Source organism: Talpa occidentalis, unplaced genomic scaffold (assembly GCF_014898055.3).
Source record: "Talpa occidentalis isolate TD23 unplaced genomic scaffold, MPIMG_talOcc4v2.1 talOcc4.5, whole genome shotgun sequence".
Classification (NCBI taxonomy): domain Eukaryota; kingdom Metazoa; phylum Chordata; class Mammalia; order Eulipotyphla; family Talpidae; genus Talpa; species Talpa occidentalis.
Genome location: NW_023604861.1, coordinates 63,925,091 through 63,948,498, shown reverse-complemented (window position 1 = coordinate 63,948,498; position 23,408 = coordinate 63,925,091). Strand labels below are relative to the sequence as shown.

General features: G+C 41.3%; 1 protein-coding gene across 1 annotated transcript in view; it reads right to left on the bottom strand.

Annotated features, from left to right (window-relative positions):
- Positions 1-23,041, bottom strand: part of MICU2 (mitochondrial calcium uptake 2) — a 78,205-nt gene extending 55,164 nt beyond the window's left edge. Inside the window, exons 1-2 of the mRNA XM_037527342.2 lie at positions 22,810-23,041; positions 4,967-5,108 (exon numbers count right to left, since the gene is read on the bottom strand). Of these exons, the coding sequence (XP_037383239.1) occupies positions 4,967-5,108; positions 22,810-23,019 (352 nt within the window). The 5' untranslated portion in view covers positions 23,020-23,041. The remainder of the gene's footprint in view (positions 1-4,966; positions 5,109-22,809) is intronic.
- Between the last annotated feature and the right edge of the window lie 367 nt (positions 23,042-23,408).

The window sequence follows — 23,408 nt, the reverse complement described above, 5'->3', positions numbered from 1 at the left end:
TTCTACATTTCTGTGCTACTCAGAGACCTGTACTCTCAACTATACTATATAAAAGTATTGTTCATTTTTTTTCCTCACTTATGTATGCCAATTCCAACCAACCTATGAGTCTATTTGATACCATCATCTTTTCATTATCCCTCACCTCTTTATGTCATAACTTCCCACCTGCATATCTTCTACGGTCAACAATTATAATCATTCCAATGCATACACACCAATTCCTTCACTTCTATTTCATTTTGGCATGTGCTCCTGGCTAACCTACAACTCTGGTCAAAGCCAACTCACCCTACTCCATGCCAGCACTTGTGCAGCTGAAGAAGACTGAGAAAAATAACGAGTCACGTTGATCAGACTCATTTTAAATATATAAATAATAAACTCAAGTGGGGATTTTAATAAGGCTATTCACATTCATATATTTCTTAGTTCATTAGTTTTCTTACTGTTTTAGAGGACTGTTTTTGCAAATCTCTAAATAGCCTTCCTCCTCTACACTCTCAGCTGATGGTCTTGCTTAATTCACTGAGGAAAAAAAGAGACAGATAAATTCTACCAGCTCACATCATATAGTGTGCTTTGAATTCTTGCTATTTTGGAGGAGCTTTCTGTGCTCCTTCTAATGAAAAGCTTCCATAGTGTTTCTAGATTCACTCCTGTCTCACCTTTTCAAGAACTCTTGTTCTAGAAATTCATCCTTCTCCTTCCTACACTGTCAAGTTTCCCACTATCATCTGACAACACATATACTTTTATTTTTCCTATCTTAAAAAATTTCCTTTCTTGATCACTTCCACTTCTATCTACTGCTTCATCTCTTTCCTTCCCTTTATGCCGAAGTGCTCAGTGTCTACTTTTGCACTTTTTCCTTCTTTTCCCATTTTCACTGAAACTTTCTCTAATCCAGCTTTTGCATGATTCTACCAGACTGTTCTTAACTAAACCAGCACTGCAAGAAATGCTAAAGGGACTCATCTAAACTGATATCATCCCACTTTAAAAGATACACTAACTGAAAAAGTGTGCACCACACACCTTTAAGCAAAGTGAAGATTAAAAAATGAATCTAATAAAATTAATTAAAGTTACAATAAATACATAGTTCTGGAAATTATATAACATAAAGGGGCAATACGACACCTTAAATATATAAAATGGAAGAGGGAGTAGCAAAAATGCAGTTCCAAAATACATTCAAATATAAGTAGCTATCAATGCAATACAGATAAAATACAGACTTGAGACTTTATATTTGAAACCGTGGCAGCCACAAAGGAAAAACTTATAGTAAAAATACAAAAGAAATGAAAAGGGAGGGACCTCCCCGGTGGCGCCAGCGGGTTGAGTTCGATTCCTGGCCCGCCAGGGAGCAACCCACGTGGCGGGGGAGACCTTTCCTGTCTTGCTCGCTGCTCCCCTCAGCAGTAGATTTTGGTCCTTCTGCCTGTTATGCTCCCTGCTCTGCCTCTGGTGAATTCTCTCACCCTCCTGCACCTCTGGCCTGTACCCCAGTGCTTATAAAATAAATAAATAAATCTAAAAAAAAAAGAAAGAAAATGAAAAGGGAACCTGGACACACCAAAAAAAAAAAAAAAAAAAAATTAAACATGAAGGGAAAAGAAAAAAAAGAAATGAATAGAGAACTATTAATACACTAGGAAAATCAATTAGCACAGTAGTAAAGAATACATGTTTCAATAATCACCATAAATGTAAACTCTCCAATCAAATGACAGAGTGAGTGACACACTGTAGGTGATGACATCATCAAAATGGCTATAGAATAGGTTCCTTGCTTCCCATCCAAGAGAAACACATAACAGTTAACCAGACAGAAACTAAAAGAGTACCATAGCTAAGGGTGAGACTGAAATATCCACTGGATAATAGAGACCAATACATATTGCATCTAGGAGACTCACACTTCATTGAACAGAAGGGTGGTCTGGGGTGGGGTACACAAAGACCAGGCCCTAAGTATATTAATCATTCTTATTTTAAATTTCTATTCTGATAATTACAAAATATTTGTTATATTCAATTTGATACATGTTTGCTTTGTCTCTTTAGACTGTGCTTTTTGCCTTTTAACATGCCACTTGATTTTTTTGTTGTTTAGAGTCAGATATGATATATTAGATAACACTGAATTAAACAGGCCTTTAGTGTGAGACTGTATCTGGCAAGCACTAGGGTGTGTTTATTGTTTGCTGGTAATGTAGGTGTCAGAGACTAAAATTGTTGCATCCCTTGAATTTTCATTTCTCTAGAGACTTCTTAATGTCTGAGATACTAAGTTCTTTCAGTTGTACTCTTGTTATACAGGAGTCCTAATGATGTGTTGTGAGATGTGTGGGTAGGGGAGATATTCTACAATCCCACAATTCAGTATGTTTGTCTGTGAGTCTGTGCTGCTGGGCTATGATCTTCACAAGGGTTTTCAATTATCCCCCTTATTTGAAATAGGCTGGAGCGTTGGGTATTTCCCTCCTACCTGCCTACTCTACCCACTCCTCCACCCCCAATTTGGTTAGGCTGTGGTAAAACACAAATGGCTAGACTTAGGTAATATAGTTTGCTTTCTGTGCAGGCCTTTGCGAGAATAAAATGATTACTTCTCCCCTCCCCACACTGGAAGCATATTTTTCTTAAACCTTCACAGGGAGAAGGTGATGGGGCTACTTCAGGTAAAACACAAAAAAGTATACAGGCCCATCAGTGCTAGGTCTTCATAGTATTTTTTTTCTCAAGCTAGTCTATGCTCAGGTTCCAGTAGCTAGTGCCTATGACTCTTTCAATATTCCTAGCAGATGCTGGCTTCAGTGGTGGTTTCTGCCCCAGGTATGTTCTGTTTCTCTGTATCTATCTACAGTTTTTATGTCTGTGTGTTCTGTGGTCTCCATTCTTTAATGAATATAAGCAGAGTTGCTGATTTTCAGGTTTCTTTTTTTTCATTTGTGTGAGAATAGTACAAGCCGGTTATATTACTTTTAAAAAGAAATCATTCTGTATCTCTGCAATTATTGGGCTAATTTGTAGGAATGAACACACTCTATCAGTGGAGTAAACATTTTTAAGATTTTTCATACATACTTCCAAACTTCCTTCCAAAGATGTACCAAAATAATCTAAATATATTTTTACCTTCTTATTTTCTGGCTCATAAACCTTCATTTCTACCTCATTGGTTGAGGATGAAGTCATCCATCTCCACGAAATACACATTTCTGTGGTGGTTGAATAGGGGTCACTGAAATTCTTTATATAATCTGGCCCTCATAGGGTTCTCAATTTGATCACTTACTATTCCCCAAAGTAATCTTTTGGTTCTAGTTCTAGTGACTAGTGAACTTAGTGTCCTTAGAACACATAATAATCATTTATTTTGTTTTTGTTCAAGTTATCATTCAATATAAATAATGCTCCCCCCAAGTCCTCAGTCTTTTTTTTTAATGTGGAAACTTTGTATTTTATATTTTTATATTCCCCATACAATTGCAACCCCCTGATTTTGACCCCAATCCCTCCTTTCCCTGCCCCCCCCCCAAAGTGTGTCTCTGGTTCATAGTTGTTTGTTGATTTTGATTTTTTCTTATAGTTATTCTTTTTTCTGGTCCCTTATTTAGGTTTTCTAGATTCCTGTTTGAGTGAGACCATCTGGTATTTTTCTTTTTCTTTCTGGCTTATTTCACTGAGCATGATCCCTTCTAGCTCCATCCATGTTGCTACAAATTGCATGTGTTTTTCTTTTCTGAATGTGGAGTAATATTCCATTGTGTATATGCACCATATCTTCTTGATCCAGTCATCTATTTTTGGACATTTGGGTTGTTTCCAAAGCTTAGCTATTGTAAATTGTGCTGCTATATACATAGGGGTGCAAGATACCATCTCACACCAGTGAGAATGGCACATATTAAAAAAACTAGCAACAACAAATGTTGGCGAGGATGTGGAGAGAAAGGAACTCTCCTGCACTGCTGGTGGGAGTGCAAACTGGTCCAACCACTATGGACAGCTGTGTGGAGATTCCTCAACCTACTAAAGATAGAGCTTCCATATGATCCAGCAATTCCACTCCTAGGTATTTACCCAAAGGATACAAACATTAATTCTAAAGAGTCCTCAGTCTTTTTCCATTCAATCTATACATATTTCTTACTGTTCACCTTGCCTTAGCCCATTTTACTTGTCCCATATATAGCTAGTATAGGGTAGAACTTCCAGCATACTTTGAAAGAAAGGTGTCAGCAATCCAAGAAGTTTTCCTAAAACATTTCTATAGAACATTTCTATAATATAGGGTGCAGAGGACAGGGGCATAGCTACTCTCTGTGAAATGAAAAAGACTAGTTTAGGTAATAAAACTAAGAATTTCTGATATCATTTGGAATTAGAATAGCAAAGTTGAGGGCATACAGAACAAAATTATGAAATAAGTGTTTTGGGGTTTTTGCTTCTATTTTTCATTCTACTTTTTTCAGAAATATATTTATATAAAGGGTAGAGAGTGCTAAAAGATCAAGAAAGGGTGAAATATTATTACAACAGTGGATTTTTGCTTTGTATTCTATTTTTTCAGTCATGGCATCATGACTCCATTATCTGGCCCTCCTAATTACTCTAGTTTCATATTTTGGCTCAATTTAAAACATAAATCCCACCAAAAACCAACATCCTGGATAAATTGTTCTATTTATAATTAATAATATACTTAGTGACATTTAAAAATTCATCTTTTTTCCTGTCTCTTTAGAAAAACCCACATACAAAACAAGTATTTAAAGATAAATACATATTTTTAGATAACTACATTTGTGACACATTAATTTAAACAAAAGTTTAAATTAATAAGTGGTAACTATAATGATAATAAAGCAAAAAGTGGCTACTAATTCAGAAAAACAGGTTTTTTAGCTCTAATATTTGATTTTTTTACTTAAAAATTAAAAAATCAACTCACGTTCCATTTGCTCAAACATAACTGAAAAGAGGAAGTCTTGCGGTGTCATATAATATTCTCCTTCATATTCCAATGAAGAAAACTGCATAAAGCGCTGTTTACGAAGAGATGATCCTCCTATCATTTTCCCATAGACATTTTTCTAAAAGCAAAAAGATTGTAATTTAAGAATTTTTATCCTCCAACTCAGTTTCTTCTAAAATGATCTTTCTCTCCTTCCCATCAAAATTTTACTGATTTGCTACTGGTTTACAACTATACATATATATTTATTTATTTTGGGAGTTCAACTTCACACCTCAACATGTGCACATGCTTTACTTGCCCTCCACCAAAGCACCCATTCCCATACACTATCACCTTGCCCCTCCTTGCTTTCCTCCCCCCGCCCCCCTCCCCGTTCTGATGGTAACAACCAGTTTTCAGAGCCTAAGAGTTATTTTTGTTTTGTTTTGCCAGTTTGTTTTCTTTGGTTATAAAATAATCTTGAAAGAGTAATTTTAGCCTTTAGGGCTAACAACTTCCAAACTTTTAAATTATTCATTTAACAAATATTTACTGAGTATCCTACATAGCACTGCTTTAGGTATTAATGACACAGTAGTGGGGCCTCCCTGATGGCACAAGGGGTTAAGACACAACCTATGAAGCTATCAGCAGCCACTGCAGCACGAGTTCGATCTCTGGTCAGGGAGCTACCCACATGGTGCAGCAAAATGGGGAAACAGAAGAACATGCCCCAGATGAAAGAGCAAAACAAAACTCTGGAAAAAGACCCTAGAGAAGAAGATACGAGCAAAATGCCTGAAGAATAACTCAAAGTAGTGGTTATAAAGATGCTTATTGATTTCAGAAGGATGAATGAATAAGACATTCAGCTTATTAATAAGGATGACTACTTCTAGTTCCATTTGTTACTTCTAGAGCCAGGCTTACATCCCACTCTTTTCATGAAACTACCTCAACTCTTATTACCCACATTGTTTTCTCTATTTTCCTAATGTATTAAATTTTTTTTTAAAGATTTATTTATTTATTTACACAAGCACTGGGTACAGTCAGAAGCACGGGAGGGTAAGAGAATTCACCAGAGCCAGAGGGGAGAGCAGAGCAGGCAGAATGATGAAGTACACTGCTGAGGGGAGCAGCGGACGGCAGGAGAGGTCTGTGAGCCATATGGGACCCTCACCCGGTGGCCAGGGATCGAACCTGTATTGCAGAGGCTGCGGGCAGCTTTGCAACCCAGCGTTCAACCACTGCGCCACTGGGGAGGCCCCCTAACATATTAAATTTTTAAAGGCACTAGTATAGGACAGTGATCGAGAATGGAACATTATATGCCTATGCTGCTAAGAAGTTAACTGCTGCGTTGATCAAAGCAAATTGGTTAACCTTGACAAGACTTGTTTTTTTTTTTTTGTAAAATGAGGATTAAATATGATACCTACTCACGTAGGTGGGTAGCTACTGGTAGTGTGGCCCTCAGTTTGCTAGGCAGGTTGGAAGGGTTGCACTCTACCAATCCTAGGTTGCGGAAGCTAGCTGGGTTCCTGGTGATAGTAGCTGCAGTATGTACTTCAGAAGCCCTATGACTGATGTGGTATAGACAAAGAGATGGACCTCCAGAGTGTGGCTGAGGTAGCTCAAGTGGGGCCTTGCTGCAGGCATGCAGGGACCAAAGCCTGTCATGCTGATGGCATGAAATGAAATGAAATGGGGCAGCTGAGGCAGAGCTCACATATGGGTTGGCAGGGTGCAGGGTCTGGCAGGTTAGAGGAGAGTAGCAGGTGACAGCTGCGTCCTTTGTTAGCTGGCTATCCTGTGGAACATGTCTGGGGTGCTCACATAGCTTCAGGGGTATAGTTTTACTGCCAGAAAGCAGGTAGTGACTAGTAAGGGTGGGCTCTTTTCATCTGTCTGGGATGGATTTTCTTGTCTTTTGGCTCTGCAGTAGGTTGGGCCACTTCCAGTGGGTGGGTGGAGCTCTAATCAAGGATTGCCCTTGGACTCTGGTAGTATTAAAGGTGGGTTCCAAGATGGTGCCCACTCTGCTGTTAGCAAGATTGCAAGGGGATCCCAAGTTGGTGCCTACCAGTGACTAACTCTGGATAATTCCCTAGTGTTCCTCACCTACCAGGTCAACACTGTATCTAGGATTCCTTTAACCATAGGCCCTGGCACTGCAGAATGGTGTAATTATGTGGTTCCAGGGCAAAGGAGTCTGCTCACAGGCTATTTAGGGCACGTTCTTAACCTCTACTTTCTCCTTGGCCATCCTGTGCTAATTTCCTCTGGTCCTCAATGCAGGAGTTCTAGGAATTTAGTTTGTCTCCATTATGTTTGATCATAGGGTTTAGATGCCAGGTTTTAAGTACTGTCCTTCCCCAGTTCCCCAGGGTAAAGTCTGCACCTTAGCCACGTATTCCCTATGATGTGGTTTCATCTTTAGTGTGAACATATTTCTTTCTCTCCTAGCCATCCCTATGTTGCCTTTTTATTCTGTTATAGAAGCTTTATTTGGTTGGGTTTGAGGTTTGCTTCTGTGTAGATTAGTCCATACTTAGATATAGATTTACTGTGAACATGGGAGGAGGTAAGCACAAGTTCTCCCTATTCCACCACCTTGGTCCCATCCTTTCTAAGATTATCCTTAAAAGATATGTATAGCCCTTAAACATTGCACGGGGAAGTAAAAGCAGAACAAGGAGGGACAACTTAGTCAAGCTATACAGCCTGAAATACTGCAGAAAGTTGTTTTGCCTCTCCTCACTCCAACTTGTTTATTGTAGTTCGAGAGGACTATTTTCGTGGGAGTGGAATGAGAATTACTAACCAGAACCCTTATCTGAATAATGCTACTTCCTAAGATATTTCTACAAATCCACTCTATTGGCTAAATATATACTGTTACACATAAATAACAGTGGACTGGCATTAGTAAGCAGCTGCCTGAGCAAGTAGCTCCTTAGGAAGCTAGGAAGAGTATGGAATGCAGTGGTGAGATCAAAGAGCCATTCAGGGCCTGCTGGCGGCTCTCTGTTATCCAAAACCTACCCAAGAGTGTGCTGGTAGGTAGAAAGTGATGGAAGTGGGGATGAATTCCTCCTATTACTATGACTATTTGCTTCTCAAATCTGCATCTAAAACTTAATATGTGGGAAGGAAGGAGCAGAAGAAATGCTGGGATTTGGAGTTCTATTGAACACGTGAGAATCTTCCACATGGTTCTGGTTATATACAAAATGCTCCATGGATTTCAAGGATTACTTGTAATGCATGAAAAATGTGACAAAGGAATTAAGAGCAAACAGTGATATGAAATGGATAAAAGAGGTCTTTGAAAGTTGATGACTTCTTTTAAAACAATTCACTAGTTTATTGCCTCTAAAGCAACAGGTGCTTTACCATTAGGGTACTATTTTTTATCCATGAAATAACAAATTAGAAAAGTTACTTCTCGGTTCTTTTTTGAGCATTCTTTGTTCTCTACATTTTTCAGTAAGAAAATGGGAAAAGATTACAATGTTTTCAATACGTCTAAAGTATATATCCACATTGCATTAGACAAACTGTAAGTAAAACCTTACTAATCATTAGACAAACTGTTAAGTAAAACCTTACTAGTTTGGGACCTTTATTTAATCTGGCTAAAGTATAATTGCTTTACTGTCCTTGATTTTCTGTGGTGTAATTGAAAGAATATCTAGGGGTCCCACAAAGATAAATTTCAAGTTCTGATAAAATTTTCAGAATTATTTTAGCTTATTTGCCTACACAGAAAATGAAATACTTTGTGAACTCTTTCTGTAAATATTCAACATCAATAAATCAACTACTATTGCATGCTGCCTATGACCCAGCATTGTTTAAAGATAAATGAGAAAAATGAAGAGGCACTCATTTTCTAGTGGGGGAGGCATAACAGAAGATAGTAAGTAGTAGACAGAAATATGAAAGGAACTAGTAGCATATGGTAAACATAGGTGTCCCACAAAGATAATTTCAAGTTCTGATAAAATTTTTCCAATGTTATTTACAACCATGACATTTTGACTTGCAACTTTTCAAGATAAGTACTAGACTAACATGTCTCAAGATTATATAATTAAATTTACACAGAAAACTAATAACAGGTCTGGTATCAGTATATTTATCTGATTGTGATCTCTCTTTTTTGGGCAGCTGAGAAGGATAGCAGTAGGAACAAGGAAGCTTTTGGGAGACAGGTTATGATTTAACACTTGTAACCTTACACATCTATGCAAAAAGGCTGCCTCATACGTAACCAAGAACTTCAAGTAAGCCTGGGGAAAGTGCTGTTATCAGAATGCTGAATCATAAATAAAGGCTGACATGAAGAATAGCAGTATTTAGGATAGTGTATCCTATGTGACACAGTATGATACAAAGGAGGGATGGATTAAAGAATCTCTCTCTCCTTCCTCCTATCCCTTTTTGGGGGAACATGTGTAGTCTACAGGTGTTTTTTGTAGTTGGGGACTAAAGAAAGTAAGTGATTCTTTCATATAACACTGCACTGCTTTCTCCCCATCCTCCCACCACATTTTGGTGATCCATTCATATTTCCATATCCCCAAAGCCCAGCAAAAGTTCCCCTTTATAACCTTCCTCAGTTTAAAGGAAAATCACAGTGAAAATAGTTTTTAATTTAAGGTCTGTGGATGAATATTGACAGTTTTCATGTCTATCATCAAGTTCCTTAAGACCCATACTCTATCAAACCTTACGCAAAATTTGGCCAAAGATAGGAATTATTTTTTTTAACAACAGTAATATGTTGCCTGCACAAAAACAAAATCCTATCTAAAACAAAAATAGATGGAAACAATTTAAAAGCTTCAGCTAAATAGAAAGATATCAAGAGCGTACAAGAGACGCAGATTTTCAATTTCTTAATTAAAAAATAACATTTCAATTTAAAACTTTAGTTGATACTATATTTTTATTATCAATTGGTCTGTGTACAAAACAAATATTGTACTAATTTAAGATATCAAACTTAGTTTTGTTCATGGCTAACATGATTTCTCTAAAACCAACGTGGTATGCTGGTGTATCTATCCATCAGTATTCAACTGGCTACCATCCATGAGCTTAAATAAATTTTCACTGCATATCTTTCCAAAGGAAAGACAAAAAACCACTTATAGCTTCTGACTGTAATTTAAAAATCTCACAAAGCTATGTATGTAATATAGTTAGTTTTTGTCCCTTTTTTCATTTGGCTCAATTATGTGTTAAGAATTAATTCTAGACATCGCCATTTGAGAACAGGGACCTTTCTTCAGTAAAGACGGCTTGAAAGCGGCAGAAGGCTCCTGGAGGAGCCAGGTGAGCTGGGAAGTTCGCCCATGCCAGGCCCCTTCTGGCCTGCTGTCCGAGCCCAGAGGGGGAGCGGGAACCCAACACCAGGGCAGACCGGGCATGCAGGGAGTGCGTCCTGCATCGCCATTTTAGAACAGGGACATTTCTCCAGTAAAGACTGCCTAAAACCAGCAGAAGGCTCCCGGAGGAGCCAGAGGTGAGCTGCGAAGTTCGCCCAAAATGCCGGCCAGTACTAGCAACACAGTGTCCCAAGGAATACGGCAAATTAGAAAACAGGCAGTAGGAAGTAGAAAAACCACATGCAGCCCAGCAACTCCTCAGGAAAAAAGCACACCACAAAAAGAAAACCACCTACCAGATTGAAAGGACAGTAACTTGGAAGAACTTCTGAGCGTTCAGAAAGAGAATTTAAAATTGCCGTGATTAAAAAACTGACAGAAGTCATAAAGAAAAACAATGATAAGGGAAAAATAATTAACGATCAGAAGAATGAAACTGAGTCCCTAAAGAGGGAAGTAAAAGAAATGCAGGACATCAAAGAATTAATGGAGGCACTAAAGAACTCTGGGAAAAGCAATGAAAGCAGAATAGATGAAATGGAAGAACGAATAAGTACTCTTGAAGATACAGAAATAAAAAGAACCAAAACAGAAAAGGAAAGAGAAGTACAAAGGAAAAAGACCAAAAAAAAAAAAAAGACTTCGGGAACTATCTGACTCCATGAGGAAAGGAAATAAAAGTGTTATAGGAATCCCAGAAGGAGAAGAGAGAGATGTAGGAACAGAGAAAATATTCAAGGAGATAATTGAAGAGAACTTCCCAAACGTGAAGGAGCTGAAAATTGATAAACAAGAAGCAAGAAGAACACCAAACTTCCATGATGAAAAGAAAAATACAGCAAGACACATAATAGTAAAGCTCCCAAAAATCCAAGAAAAGGAAAAAATAATGAAGCTGACAAGAAGGACGAAACAGATAACATTCAAAGGAAAACCAATCAGACTGACATCAGACTTCTCTGAAGAAACACTACGGGCAAGGAGAGAGTGGAGGGACATAGTCAACAGACTCCAAGAAAACAGATGCCAACCAAGAATACTCTATCCCGCAAAGCTCTCCTTCCTCTATGAAGAAAGAATAAGGACTTTCCCAGACAAACAGAAACTCTGGAATTTCATTACGACTAAACCCCCACTCCAAAAAATACTACAAGGAGTCCTAAAGCCAGAACCTCAGAGGGACGAATAACAATGAAAGAAGGCCAAAAAAAAAAAAAAGTTATTAAAAGAATAAATAAATAAAATCAAAGGAAAGACAAACACAATGGCAAATACAGATGCTAACATATGAATATTAACTCTAAATGTAAATGGACTAAACTCTTCAATAAAAAGACACAGAGTCACAGGCTGCATTAAGAAACAAAACCCAAACTTTTGCCGGCTCCAGGAAACACATTTAGCTACAAAAGATAAAAATAGACTCCAAGTTAAAAGATGGAAAACAATCCTACAAGCAAATGGACCAAAAAAAGAAAGCAGGAACAGCTATACTTATATCAGATAAAACAGATTTCAAACTCAAAAAGATAAAAAGAGACCCCAACGGTCACTACATATGATCAAGGGGACAATACTTCAAGAAGAAGTAACACTCATTAACACATATTCACCAAATGAAGGAGCAACAAAATATATCAGAAAACTATTCTCATCTTTGAAAACAGACATCAGAGAAAACACATACGTAGTGGGAGACTTCAACACACCACTATCAACAATGGATAGATCAACGAGACAAAAAATAAGTAAAAACACTAAATCTCTAAATAAGTATCTAGAGCACTTGGGCTTAACAGACATCTACAAAACACTAAATCCAAAAAAATCTGAGTACACATTTTTCTCAAGCGCACACGGATCATCCTCCAGGATTGATCACATACTGGGACACAAGACAAACGTCAACAGATACACCAAGACCGAAATCATACCAACCATCTTTTCTGACCATGAAGTCATCAAACTAGAAATAAACCGAAAAAGAAGGCAAGGTACTCTCCTACCTCATGGAGATTGAAAACCAGAAATAAACCCACAGATTTATGGTCAACTAATCTTTGACAAAGGAGCAAAGAATATGCATTGGAGCAAAGAAAGTTTGTTCCATAAATGGTGCTGGGAAAACTGGGTCGCTACATTCAAAAGAGTCAAGCTTGACTACTACCTCACACCATACACAAAAATCAACTCAAAATGGATTCAATAACTAGACATAAGACCTGAAACCATAAAATACATAGAAGGAAATATAGGTGAAACACTACATGATATGCACATCAAATACATCTTTACAGACACGTCACCCAATGCAGTGATAGTGAAGGCAAAGATAAATAGCTGTGACGACATCCAATTCAAGAGCTTCTGCACAGCAAAAGAGACAATAACAAAAACAAAGAGAAACCCCAACGACTAGGAGAACATTTCTGCACACAACACTAATGATAAAGGACTGATCACAAAAATCTACAAAGAGCTGATGAGACTCAACAACAACAAAGAAAATAATCCTGTCAAAAAATGGGCAGAAGAGCTAAAAAGAAACTTCTCTGAAGAGGAAATGCAAATGGCCAACAGGCATATGAAAAAATGTTCAACATCACTTGTAATTAGGGAAATGCAAATCAAAACTACCATGAGATACCATCTTACACCAGTGAGAATGGCACACATTAAAAAAACTAGCAACAACAAATGTTGGCGAGGATGTGGAGAAAAAGGAACTCTCCTGCGCTGTTGGTGGGAGTGCAAACTGGTCCAACCCTATGGAGAGCTGTGTGGAGATTTCTTGACCTACTAAACATAGAGCTTCCATATGATCCAGCAATTCCACTCCTAGGTATTTACCCAAAGGATACAGAAACATCAATTCCAAAGAGCACCTGCACCCCTATGTTTATAGCAGCACTATTTACAATAGCTAAGCTTTGGAAACAACCCAAATGCCCAAAAATCGATGACTGGATCAAGAAGATGTGGTACATATACACCATGGAATATTACTCAGCATTCAAAAAAGATAAACACATGCAATTTGCAGCAACGTGGATGGAGCTGGAAGGGATCATGCTCAGCAAAATAAGCCAGAAAGAAAAAGAAAAATACCAGATGGTCTCACTCATAATCTTTTAAATAACTTCATCTTGTATTTGTTCTTTTAACAAATTTAAGTTATAATTGGCAGCATTTTAAAAAAATTTATTTGTTTTTTATTATTACAATGTTTGCTTTCTTTTCTCAGGTGTAGTTACCATAGAATTTTCACCACCAAATCACCCGTGCACCATCACCATAGTCCTTGTGCTCTTCCCACCTTCGTTTTGATCCCTCCCTCTCCCCTGTAGAATGTCTCTGATTTATGGTTGTCTGTTTATTTTTGTTTTGTTGTTATCATTTTCTCCCCTTGATCCCCTATATTCCTTCTATAAGTGAGACCATCTGGTATTTTTTTTTATAAGCCATTTTAGATCACTTCAGCATCAATGTCAGTATGGATAAACATTTAAATACAATTTAAGGAAAAGCATTAGGACCTTTGTCTTCCTAGAATCTACTTTTCCTGGTATTCACTTGCCTCTTTCCCTTTATTTCTCTGACATGTCAGAGACTATAATTTACCATAGCCTAGGCAAACCATCTGTTATTTTTGCTAAAGGCTCTCTTATATCAATTAGAGAAGAGCTGGCTGCAGTCCCTCTCTCCCTCATTCCCCTTTTCTGGGGGAAATGGTAGCTGGGTATGGCAACTCCAAGCCATAACTTTTCAAGAGACTGGTTACGTATGGGAAGACCGAAATCTAGTCAGATTTATGATGGTAGTGAATTAAAACCTTTGGGTAAAATAGGAATCCATGAATCCAAACATATAAATTACTGAAAAACTAATGTAAATAAATACAATGAGAGAAGAAAAAGCCCAGGAAAGCCTCAAAGTATCTCCCTATGATAAAAATTAAAATCATCAGTAGAAATCTACATTGTGTACCTCATAATATGATACACTGAAAAGAATACAGCATGGCTTTAGTGTTATTCCTAACAAAAATGCTTAAGTCATGAGAAATATCAGTCAAATCTAAACGAAGGGGCATTCTGTAAATTAACTAGCCACTACTCAGTGACAGGTGACAAATGCTGTAAAACTGCAAATGTGCAAAAGACAATGAAGGTGGCCTGACGCTTGGGAGAGAGACATGCTAATTTTAAACTGCACTGAGCCATGTTAAACACAGCTTTAGGTGGGCACTCTCTCCATTTATTTGTTCATTCATTCCCTCACTCGCTTATTCATTCAACAATTATTTACTGAGTACCCAGGATGAGTCAAGGACTGTGCTAAGATTTTTTTAAAAATTTCTTAAAATTATTGTTAGTAAAATGATAAATAAAAGTTAAATGTTATGTATAAGTACTTTAGATGGTAGTTGTACAGTAAAATATTAATAACTAAATGTGGTCTTAAGGTGGATGAAATTTCAATGAGTTATGGATCTTGATTTGTCCCTCATAGATTCAAAGTCAGACTTAGAATTGGGAGCATTTTATTTTCTTTCAACATGAAGGCACCTAGTCAAATTTATGAAATAACAAATTTAGCATTTATAGTAGATTTCAGTAACAGAACTATAGAAGAGATCCTATGAAATTCAATCTAGATCTCAAATAAGCTTTACAATATGAAGGAATGACTAGAAAACTCCGCTATATTTTTTCTTGGACAAGTCTCAAATCTAAATTCCAGGTAGGTTATAAAACTAAGTAAATTATAAGATTTTGGACTTTTAAGCCAGTCTTTTTATCTATTCAGAAAGATCCCCTAATATTACTTATTAATCCTCAAATTGTGTTAGTTTACCTACCATGATTTGACAATAGTTACAAACAGCATCTCTTTGTAAGCATCTATAGCATCTTTTCCTGACCACTCTTAGCTTGCTTTGTCTGTATTTCACCTGTCCTGAACACTAGGGAATTACTGTTTCCTGATCTGAGGGAAACCCTTTTTATTTCATGTTTCTTTGGAAGGTATTTCTATGTCCTGAGTTTCTCTTCTCCTAAAGACTAAGATTTTGTCAAACAATGAATGTAATGAATTTTGTCAATTTAAGAAATGAAATGTGACCAAATCCTCACATTCTGAGGCAATAACAACTAGATCACGACTGCCACCTGTCAAAAAGGATTGTAAGACACCCTGACTCTTAGAGGTGCCCTGACTTTAAGTATGTTAAATATTTTATTTATAAGGGCAGCTAGAATGAACAATATATAATATGTGCACAGGAGCGTTATGATACTCTAATTCCACTAATAAGAACTTATACAGTATTTTGTATAAATACTGGGCAGAATGCTATATTGCAGAATATAAAAAATAGTTTCTGAGCTTAAAGGTTAATAATGGTGTTAGAGAGAACAGAGAAGCAGAAGAGAGAGAATGAGACCACAAGAGAACGCCAGAGGCCAGAAAGAGTGAAGAACTGCCAAGGGCTAGGATGCTTGCCAGTCTCCTGGTTAAACACCTCCCCCCCCACGCCTGCTTGGTAACTGGTAAAATCCCAATAAAAGCCTGAAAAAGCCGAGGGCTGCAGGATTCTCCTTTGCTCGTCTGCTGGGATCATAGAGCTCCTACACTGTGCCATTCCCACCGCTACACTATTATAGCTGTTTTGGAGCACCACAAATTGTTTCCAGATAAGACAGCCACCTTAATGAATACATCACTTTATGTGTATATTCTGATGGCTCTACCAACCAATTAGTAACGATCTCTCTCTCTTTCCTCAGGTCTCCCTATTTTCTGAGACACACTGTAGCGGCAGGAGGGACACCGAGCAGGTTTTCTATGATTCCAGCAGACAGGGTAAAGGAGGAGGGAGTCCTGGAGCTCTCAGTGGCTTTTCAGGCTTTATTGGGATTTACCAGTCCAAGGTCAGGATGGCCACAGTGCAGGTTTTCTAATATCCAGCAGACCGAGTAAAGGAGGAGTCAGAGCCCTCAGTGGCTTTTTGCAGGCTTTTATTGGGGTTTACCAGGTACACAGCAGGCAGGGGTACTGGAGGGCCGGGAGGGTGGCCCAGCCCCCAGCAAGTCTTCACTCTATCTGGGCTCTCCGGTGTTCTCTCTAACTCTTGGCTTCTGCTGCTGCTGGCATCCCCGTGATGCCGCCCTTAAAAGTCCAATCTCTCAGCCCAGGTGTACCCACTCCAGGTGCCCGCCATCAGGCATGCATTCAGGGCCACAGGGTTCCCTCATCTATCCTAATGGTGGGAGGGCAGAAAAGCCTGATACCTTTTACCTACCCTACAGTCTACCCCCCAGGGTTTTCTGCCATACAATCTACATATATACAATTTTCTTAGCAAACATAAACAATGAAGCCATGGCCCACAAAAGCAAATATATCACAATATAACAACAAAATACAACAGAACACAAGTCCAGGCAGGGCCCCAACCTAGTGGCAAAAGACAATTATTGGTACCAGCAGATGAGCCACCACTTCTGCTGCCAAAGGCACTGCTCATACGAGGGAGGGGAACCACTCACGGCATCTGCTGTAACACACCAGGAGCTGTCAGGCTTCCTGGCCTTCTCTGGCTGTAGTCTCGGCTACAAGCCACACACGGCATCCACCCCCAGGATGCACTCACTCTGGGATTGGCGATTCTATACAGTTGGAGGTAATCGTCACCCCTCAGAGTTTCTGTCTGCGGTCGCTCCAACATTCGGCCTTCATAGCCACCAATGCAACACGCAGACCCCTGCACTCAGGCCAACTCCCTGCACAAGCACATAGGTCGGGGATCCAAACTCCACGAGGCCTCTCTTGGGTCCCCTTTTCGGCTTGGGTTCCACCCCAAGCCATGTTCCCCACCCATCCCCCAAGGACGGGTTCCTCAGCTCCTCACCCTCACTCGACAACAAGCAGGGCATCACCCACAGGTGATTTTATGAGACTCACTGGCCTTCCTCAGCTTAGTGCTTAGCAGACACTCAGGGCTTCCCAAACTTAGCATCAGCACCAGCTTTTGCCTTCTCAGTTGGCTTTTCTCCTCTGCCTAGCTGCTGGGCATACACAGGCTGCTTTTGGTCACCAAGGCCCACTGGCCACCCCCAGATTCTCATGTCCTGGGGTGTACAAACAGTAGCATCCTCCCCCAGGGTCCCAAAAACTTAACTTGCCAAAGTTCCTCCACCTTCTGGCGGGATTGTCAGTCCATCAGTCAAGTCCATTAGTCCAAGTCTGTTGGCCTCTCCCTGCATCAGCACTGGCGAGCTCCAAATCGTGGTCCTCTCTTCGCTGATGACTCTTGCTGACTCAGGGGTTGTTGGCTGGTCCTCTCGGGTGTCTCCTTCACGCAAGGTCTCACCCCACAGCTCCCGGACCTTGTCCATCTCCTGTGCCGCCATGACGCCTCCAGCGTCGTCACAGGCAAACAGTCTGTTACCCATTAGTCCCTCAAGGTTTTCGGAGGGCTCCATACCCGTCTGCATGGATCATCTTGCCGACTTACGCCAATTGTAGGGTCAGGAAGGACCATTGAGCAGGTTTTCTAATATCCAGAAGACCGGGTAAAGGAGGAGTCAGAGCCCTCAGTGGCTTTTTGCAGGCTTTTATTGGGGTTTACCAGGTACACAGCAGGCAGGGGTACTGGAGGGCCGGGAGGGTGGCAGGCCTCCCAGCCCCCAGCAAGTCTTCACTCTATCTGGGCACTCCGGCGTTCTCTCTCTCTTGGTTTCTGCTGCTGCTGGCATCCCTGTGACACTGCCCTTAAAAGTCCAGTCTCTCAGCCCAGGTGTACCCTCTTCAGGTGCCTGCCATCAGGCATGCATTCAGGACCACAGGGTTCCCTCATCTATCCTAATGGTGGGAGGGCAGAAAAGCCTGATACCTTTTACCTACCCTACAACCAGGTACACGGCAGGCAGGGGTGCTGGGGGGTCAGGAGGCTGGCAGGCCTCCCAGTCCCCGAGTCTTCACTCTATCTGGGTTCTCTGGCATTCTCTGGTGGTCTCTGCTTCTTTTGGTTCTGCTTTCTTCATGTCCCCGTGAAGCCGCCCTTATAAGCCCAGTCTTAGCCCAGGTGTACCCACTTATGCATGCCCACACCCTACTACAGGTGCCCATCATCAGGCGTGCATTCAGGACTGCAGGGATCCATCATCAATCCTAATGGTGGGAGAGCAGAAAAGCCTGATACTGGGCCTCCCTGGTGGCGCAGCAGTTGAGCGCTGGGTTGCGAAGCTGCCCGCAGCCTCTGCAGCACCAGTTCAATCGCCAGCTGCTCCACGGCCACCGGAGGAGGGTCCCACATGGCGCGCAGATCTCTCCTGCCGCCCGCTGCTCTCCTCAGCAGTGTACTTCGGTCCTTCTGCCTGCTCTGCTCCCTGCTCTGGCTCTGGTGAATTCTCTCACCCTCCCGCGCTTCTGACTGTACCCAGTTCTTGTATAAATAAAAATAAATCTTTAAAAAAAGAAAAGCCTGATACTTTTTTACCTTATCCTACACACACAATATTGAAATCAGACCAATTAATAATCCCACAATGGCTTTAAGTGTGAAGGTGAAGAGTTGCAGACCTCTCACGTCTATGAATGATTAAACTCTGTAAGGAAGGGATATCAAAAGTCATAATAGGCTAAAGCTGGGCCTCTGTACCAGTCAACCAAGTTAATGCAAAGGGAAAGTTGTTTTTTTTTTAAAGATTTTATTTATTTATACAAGCACTGGGTACAGTCAGAAGCGCAGGAGGGTGAGAGAATTCACCAGAGACTAGAGCAGGGAACAGAACAGGTAGACCGACGAAATACACTGCTGAGGGGAGCAGCGGGTATGGCAGGAGAGGTCTGCACGCCATGTGGGACCCTCGCCGGTGGCTGGGGATCGAACCGGTGCTGCAGAGGCTGTGGGCAGCTTCGCAGCCCAGCCCTCAACGGCTGCGCCACCAGGGGAGGCCCCAAAGGGAAAGTTCTTGAAGGAAATTAAAAGTGCTACTTCAGTGAACACACGTATAATGTATTCATAAACCAGTTTTGATATTTCTTTTTTTTTTAATTTTTTTTTTATAGAGGCATGTTTTTATTTATTTGTTTGTTTGTTTTATTTATACATGCACTGGGTCACCAGAGCCAGAGTGGGGAGCAGAGCAGGCAGAAGGACCGAAGTACACTGCTGAGGGGAGCAGCGGGCGGCAGGAGAGGTCTGCGCGCCATGTGGGACCCTCCTCTGGTGGCCGGGGAGCAGCAGGGGATTGAACCGGCGCCGCAGAGGCCGCGGGCAGCTTTGCAACCCAGCGCTCAACCGCTGTGCCACCGGGGAGGCCCAGTTTTGATATTTCTTATCAAAGAAATATCTTGATATTTCTTATCAAGTCTTATCCAGACCAAGGTTCTAACTCTCTTCAATTCTATGAAGGGTTGAGAGAAGAAAGCAAGGGCTGGTTAAAGAAAGGAAGCTGTCTCCATTACATAAATGCAAGTTTTTGGTAGGATTTAAATGATATAAATTCACTATTTTTACTGGGGAAAAACCACTTACTGTGATCACTGAAAATGAAAGACATTAGTACTATTATTAGATTTTATCATTTTGCAATACTAAATAACTGCACCAATACATAAAGTAAAATTATGTCAGAAACGGTATATAACTAACTCAGTCATTTTCAATTATGTACCCAAATCTCCAAAGTGGAGGCAGTGATTGTGGTGGTGCTGGAAGGACTAATAGGCTTTTAACTTAAGGAAGTGTTATCAGAATCTGATGACTGAGGTGAGGGAGTTTTACAAACTATAGATTCTCTCAATTCCTGTTGCACCAGCAATTGTTGCTGAGAGGAATGTGTGTTCTTCTTCAATCAACCGTGATGACGAAAGAATGAGAAGCATTCTTTTAAATTGGTCCAACAGCAGATCAAGCATATGCTGTGTTGACAGATCTTATAAAAGAAAAAAAAAAGGAAATTTGGCAATAATAAAAGTTATATTACTTTAGTTAGGCTGAGAGTAGCAAACATTGGGGAGTAAGGAGAGAGCTGGAAAAAATTCAAACTACTACACCACTGTAGTTTTTACTGGTTTCCTCTCCATTTGTTTCTGACTGGTTCCTTAGTGTCAGATCAGAAAATTAAAACACAGAGTAGAAGTGGGCAGGAATGGATGAACCTAAATGAGAATCTACAAATTGCTGAGAGGGAAAATGGAAGTCAATTTTTTTCAAACTTTTTTTTAAAAAAATATTTATTTATTTATACAAGCACTGGGTATAGTCAGAAGTGCGGGAGGGTCAGAGAATTCACCAGAGACAGAGCGGGGAACAGAACAGGCAGACTAAGGAAATACACTGCTGAGGGGAGCAGCGGGCGAGACAGGAGAGGTCTGCCTCGCCATGTGGGACACTTGCTGGCAGCCAGAGATTGACCAGGCGCTGCAGAGGCTGTGGGCAGCTTCGCAGCCCAACGCTCAACCACTGCGCCACCAGGGGAGGCCCTGAAGTCACATTTACAGGACAAGCAGTGCATCATTTTGACTGGAAGATGTGTCTGAATAGTTACAGGTCAGGGTGTAACTATAGAGAATTTTCAAAGTGTATGCTATTATGGGCAGAATGAGGCACTAAGTTTCTGAATAACAGTACATTATGTGGTTAAAGTGATACTCTTAGGAAGATTAACCAAAGGTTCCTAAACAGGATGAATTAAGTGACTGAAAACAGAGCCAGAGAAACCAAAGATGAATAATAAATTCAACTTCTTTGTTAAGGCAATTTCCCAGAGAAATCAGACAGCACTCAGAGGTGGAGAGAGAGAGAATTTACTTGTCACACCTGGGAGCTCAGTGGGATAGCTCCCAAAAGGCTGAGCATCCAAGAGTAAAAATGGCAGGGTTTTATACAGTTTGTATGAGGAAAATTGGTATCCCATCCATCACAGCATAAGCATTCTTTATTGTTCGGGAAGGGGGTTCAAGGTAGCCAGGGCTACCACTGCGAACAAGCAGTGCAGTACACCCAGCAACATCTCCACTTCAGCAACCAGCAGACTTGGGAAATTTCCTGCTTCATCTTGACATAACCCTACAAATCTAGAAGATTGATCCAATACAAATATTATTGGTCAATATTTAAATTTTAATTCACAAGTACTGGTTTTGTTATAGGGCAACCCCGATATAAAATAAAACGGGTTGCCTGGCTGTGGGTCCTCACCCGCGCGCTTAAAAGGGACTTATTAATACTCCACTACAGGCACACACAAAAGGTTAATAAAAGGTTTATTTACAAGGGAAAGGGAATTAAGGAAATGTATAACTCAGGGAGAAAATAGGGAAATAAAATCTTTAATGAGTCCTACCCGATCCGCAGACCTGGAAACCCAAAGGCACTCTCAGAGCTGGCCGAACTCTGCGAGCTGGCGGGGAGTCAAAATGGGGGATCTCCTCCAAAGCCCACGTATCTGGCTTTATACCACACCTGGCTGCTTAACCCCACCCTCAGGTTCCAGCCACCTTCCCTTTGGTGGTGATGGGATTTGGAGTTCCCAGTGTCTTTTGGCTTTGGTCTGGAGTCAGGGGTGGAGTCTACAAAGCCTGTATGGAATTAGCTTTAGGACATCCTTTTCCCCCTAACAGTTTCCTCTCATTTGTATCTTACTGGTTCCTTCAGTTTTTCATTACAAAGGTATAACCTAAAAAACATAAAATACTGCATTTGCCTTTCAAAAACATTCACAAGCTTATTCAAATTAAAATGTCCACGAGATATTTAAAAGTAGAGCTTTCTTACAATTTCAAAGGTTTCACGTTGCAATTTTATACCGAACTAAAGAATTTGACCTTTACCCTTTAACACATGAACATTTTAGAAAAAAGTCTTTTACTAAGTGCAGACTTCCAAGGTTTATATGATCATATAATAATGTTCCTACAGCGAATAGCAAAATTCGGAAATTATCAACTGTTTAACTTTCATGGTTGAGATTTTTGATTAAAAAGGTCTTCTATGAGGACTTTTCCAAGCTATACCAAGTACCAGCCGTAATGGTTTTCATCGTAAAGGTTAGCAATGATTGTTCCGGGTGAGTTAACTGGGCGTGCACTACCAGCAGAAGCGAGCAGCACTAGCACAGACGGGGCGAGCGGGAGGGCCCGCGCAGCGAGAACTCCGCAAGTCAAGCTAAGACACGCCCAGGCTCAGCGCCACTGTTCGTGCTCTGCCGGCGCGGGGTCCCAGTCGCCCGCCTCTGATACCTTCTGGCGCGCGCTGGGGATGGCGGCGAGGAAGGTGCACTGCCCACCCGTCGGTGGTCTTTCTCCGCGAGCTCTGACCCTGGTCCCGGGGAAAGAGCTGGGGCCGCCGGGGGGAGACCCCTCCCCGCCTCCCAGCGTCGGACGCGGAGGGCCTGGCTGGGGTTACGAGGAAGGGTTCGTCCCTACCTGTGCCAGGACGGTGAGACTGCCCTCGGACGCCGCGTTATTCACACGGCCGTGGTGCCACGCCACTCCTGCTCCTGCCAGGGCCACGCCGGCCACTGCTGCCGCCCAGGGGCCGGGGACCGGGAAGGCCCGCCGGCTGGCAGCGAAACCCCGGCGCAGGCTTCCGCCCCAGGCCGCCAGCCGAGCGCCTCGAGTCGCCGCCGCCGCCATCTTCGCGGAAGCGCCCCATCGTAGAGCCGGCTTCGTCTTGCTTCCCACGGGGGAAACTCCTAGCTCTCGCGCGTTCTTAGCTCTCGCGAGATCCAGGCAGCTACCTCCCGCAGCGACCCTTGCCTGGTCTCTAGTCTCACCTCATTCTATCGGGGCCGGTCAGGGGGACTTTGGGGAACGGGGTGCGTGGAAGAGAATCTGAACACAACCGTGCCAGGCCCCCCTAATCCGAGCGAAGGCTACCACTTTTTCTCCAAGAGAATCGTGTAATCCTGTGGGTCAGGAAGGGGGACTCCAGTGCTTGATGGGCGCTTGGGGTTCTGGAGAGGAAAGCACTGGGCGAGAGTGAGCTGGGCACTTCTCTTGGCAACTGTGATAGTGCATGTGAT